This window comes from Mastomys coucha, unplaced genomic scaffold, assembly GCF_008632895.1.
Source record: "Mastomys coucha isolate ucsf_1 unplaced genomic scaffold, UCSF_Mcou_1 pScaffold20, whole genome shotgun sequence".
NCBI lineage: Eukaryota > Metazoa > Chordata > Mammalia > Rodentia > Muridae > Mastomys > Mastomys coucha.
In genome coordinates, this window is record NW_022196903.1 from 42,683,079 (window position 1) to 42,686,231 (window position 3,153).

A 3,153-nucleotide genomic window follows, 5' to 3' on the forward strand; every position below is an offset into this window, starting at 1 on the left:
TGATTTTCTTAATACTGTTTTTATTGTTTATAGTTTTAACCTGCATTGGTGTTTATCAGCCTAGAAATTTACCCACACTTGAGAATATGATGTATGTAGCTTGAACCAATCAATATATCACGTTAAAGAAAGCAAATTCACAGGACTCAGCATATAGTCATACTTACAGCTAATATTTATTAAAGCAAATGGATATAAAGCAACATCATCAAAAGATACATGGAGGAAGCCAGAGGCAAGCTTCCCAGAGTTCCTTCACTGTGGAATCTCACAAGGCACATTTAATTCCCCAGCAGTGAATGTGATAACACATACCAAATGCTATTATAGAAAGAATCTCATTAGATACTCAGTGCCTAGGGTTTTCTTGGAGTTATCACACAGATTCCCAAGAGAAAAACAGAATTAAACATACTTTTAGCAGTTAAGGCATAGTAAGATACTCTTGTCATTTAGGGAAACTGTTGTGTATATAAAGAACAGTTTTCCAGATCTTTATACCTGCCAACAGCTCCTCCTATGATAAGATGTCCTGACAAAACACAAGGTAGGGGAGAAAACATTTATTTTAGCTTCAGTTTCAGGCAGTAGTCCATCATTGTATAGAGTCAGTTGCTGGGCAGTGGTGGTGTACGCCTTTAATCCCAGCACTTGGGAGACAGAGACAGGCTGAGTTCAAGGCCAGCCTGGTCTACAGAGTGAGTTCTAGGACAGCCAGGGCTACACAGAGAAACCCTGTCTCCAAAAACAAACAAACAAACAGTTTTCCTAGGTTTTGTCAAATTGACAAGGCTAATCATCACAGCTAGTAATCTTAACTATGAATCCAAAATATTAAAATATCATGATGCTTTCCTTTTTCTAAATGGTGTATTTTTATAGCCTTGTCCACTGAAAAGATATAAAAGCAATAATAACTGATTAGCAATTAGCAGCCTTCCTAAGGGCCAATAGGCTTGTGCCATTATATTGATCCTTATATTTACTTGTTAAATGGCACAGGCCACTGTTTTCAGAACCTTAGGAGAGATGTAAGTCCTCTTTAGGACTTAAGGATTCTTTTTGAAAGATCTCTGCCCACCAAAAGAGGTTCATCATATACTCTCTCTCTCTCTCTCTCTCTCTCTCTCTCTCTCTCTCTCTCTCTCTCTCTCTCTCTCTCTCTCTTTCTCTCTCTCTCTCCCTCCCTCTCTCTCTCCTTCTTTCCTTTCTCTTACTTTCTTCTTCCTCCTCCTCCTCCACATAGTGAAATCAGAGATTCAATCCCTACAGGTTTTGCTCTAAGGTACACACGCACACACAGATAAATAAAAGTGTATTGGGGCTGATGGAAGTAAAGAGAATATCCTAAATGAATGAAATTTTATTCATCAGAAATACAATTTTTTAAAAGATTTATTTTATATATATGAACACACTGTCCCTGTCTTCAGACACACCAGAAGAGGGCATCAGATCCCATTACAGATGGTTGTGAGCCACCATGTGGTTGCTGGGAATTGAACTCAGGGCCTCTGGAAGAGCAGCCAGTGCTCTTAACCACTGAGCCATCTCTCCAGCTCCAGAAGTATGATTTTTATAATCATGTTTCACAGGCATGATGGCACAAGCTTTCTTCTCAACACTACAGGTAGAACAGGGGCAGGCAGGGAGATTAGGAATCCAGGGCCACCCTTGGCCACATAGCAAGTTTGAGGCCGATCTGGGTTATATAAGATCCTGTCTCTAAAGGAAAAAATAAATTAGTAGCAATAAACAGATGTGGAGGTGCATGCCTTTAATCCCAGCACTTCAGAAGCAAAGGCGGGTGGATCTCTGTGAAGATCACAAGGCACATTTAATTCCCCAGCAGTGAATGTGACAACACATACCAAATGCTATTATAGAAAGAACCTCAGGGCCAGCTAGAGCTACATAACAAAAACAAAAACAAAAAAGAAAAAGAAGAAAATTTTAAAAAATCAATAATGTTATGTTCAACAAATGAACATGGTTATATTACTTTTTAAAGAGATTTGTTATTTTATGTGTATGGATGTTTGCCTGAATGTATGAATGTGTACTACATGCCCAAGAAGGTCAGAAGAGGCTGTTGGAACGGCTATTACAGATGGTTGTGTACTAGGACTCAAACCCGAGTTTTTTGCAAATGCAACAAGTGCCTTAACCTTTGAGCCAGCTCTCAACACAATTTCACCATCTAATTCAAGTCCCTGAAGACCACTCTCTCTTTTTCTCCACAAATAGAGCCTGCCCTTTCAACCTCAGATATTCTGTCTTGGATTAAACAAGAGGAAGAGCCTCAGGTTGGAGTCCCCCAGGAGTCTAAAGAGAGTGAGCTGTACAAAGGTACCTATGCTGGTGAGTAACAGAGAAAACAGAGATACTCAGATCCAGCTCATACAAGGGGAGACTGAAGAATGCAGCTAAAACAGTGCTAGAAAGACAAGCAACAGAGAAGAAGAGAAGAAAGATATAGTTAGCCAAATTAGAAACGAAACCAAAAGGCCACCAAGATAAATTTTTTAAGTAGGGAAGGACATTTTAAAAAAAAACATTAATTTATTAGTGTGGGGGGAGGTACATACACAGATCAGAGAACAGCTTGTGGGAGTTGGTTCTCTTCTTCTATTATATGGGTCCTAGAAATTAAACACAGGTTGTCAGGCTTGATGGCAAGTGCATTTACCCACTGAGTCATCTCACCAGCCTAGAAAACTTACTCTAAATTAGAACTGTTGGGACTGGGTATATCAGTGAGAAAAGTATGGTTACATGTACAAAGACCTGTGTTCAACCTCTAGCACTGTATTTAAAAAGGAAAAACAAAATTGCCAGTGAAAAAATAGTAAGTAAATATAAATGAATTTGAAGATTACTTCGAAAGTATAGATAGAACAGAGCCAGGTATGATGAGGGCCTATAATCCCAGTACTCAGGAAGCAGAAGTAGGATTGCCTTAAGCAAGAGGATTGTCTGGTCTACCTAGTAAGTTTTAGGCCAGTCAGGGTTATACAGCAAGACTATATCTCAGTCATCAACTATTCAAAATAGAATAGTACAAAAATGGGGAGTGGCATAGAGAGAAACAGGCAATAGAAATAAAAGTGTTAGAAGAGTGCAAATAGAAATACTAAGAGGCCTCCCTCAAAA

At 39.0% G+C, this 3,153-nt stretch overlaps 2 protein-coding genes across 3 annotated transcripts in view; one reads left to right on the forward strand and one right to left on the reverse strand.

Annotated features, from left to right (window-relative positions):
* Window positions 1–3,153, reverse strand: part of Znf786 (zinc finger protein 786) — a 46,065-nt gene that overhangs the window by 39,245 nt on the left and 3,667 nt on the right. The gene's annotated exons all lie outside the window — the stretch shown is intronic.
* Znf398 (zinc finger protein 398) overlaps window positions 1–3,153 on the forward strand; it is a 28,288-nt gene that overhangs the window by 18,706 nt on the left and 6,429 nt on the right. For both annotated transcript variants that reach the window (XM_031381742.1, XM_031381743.1), the window contains one exon: window positions 2,248–2,361. In XM_031381742.1, coding sequence (XP_031237602.1) covers window positions 2,248–2,361 — 114 coding nt within the window. The remainder of the gene's footprint in view (window positions 1–2,247; window positions 2,362–3,153) is intronic.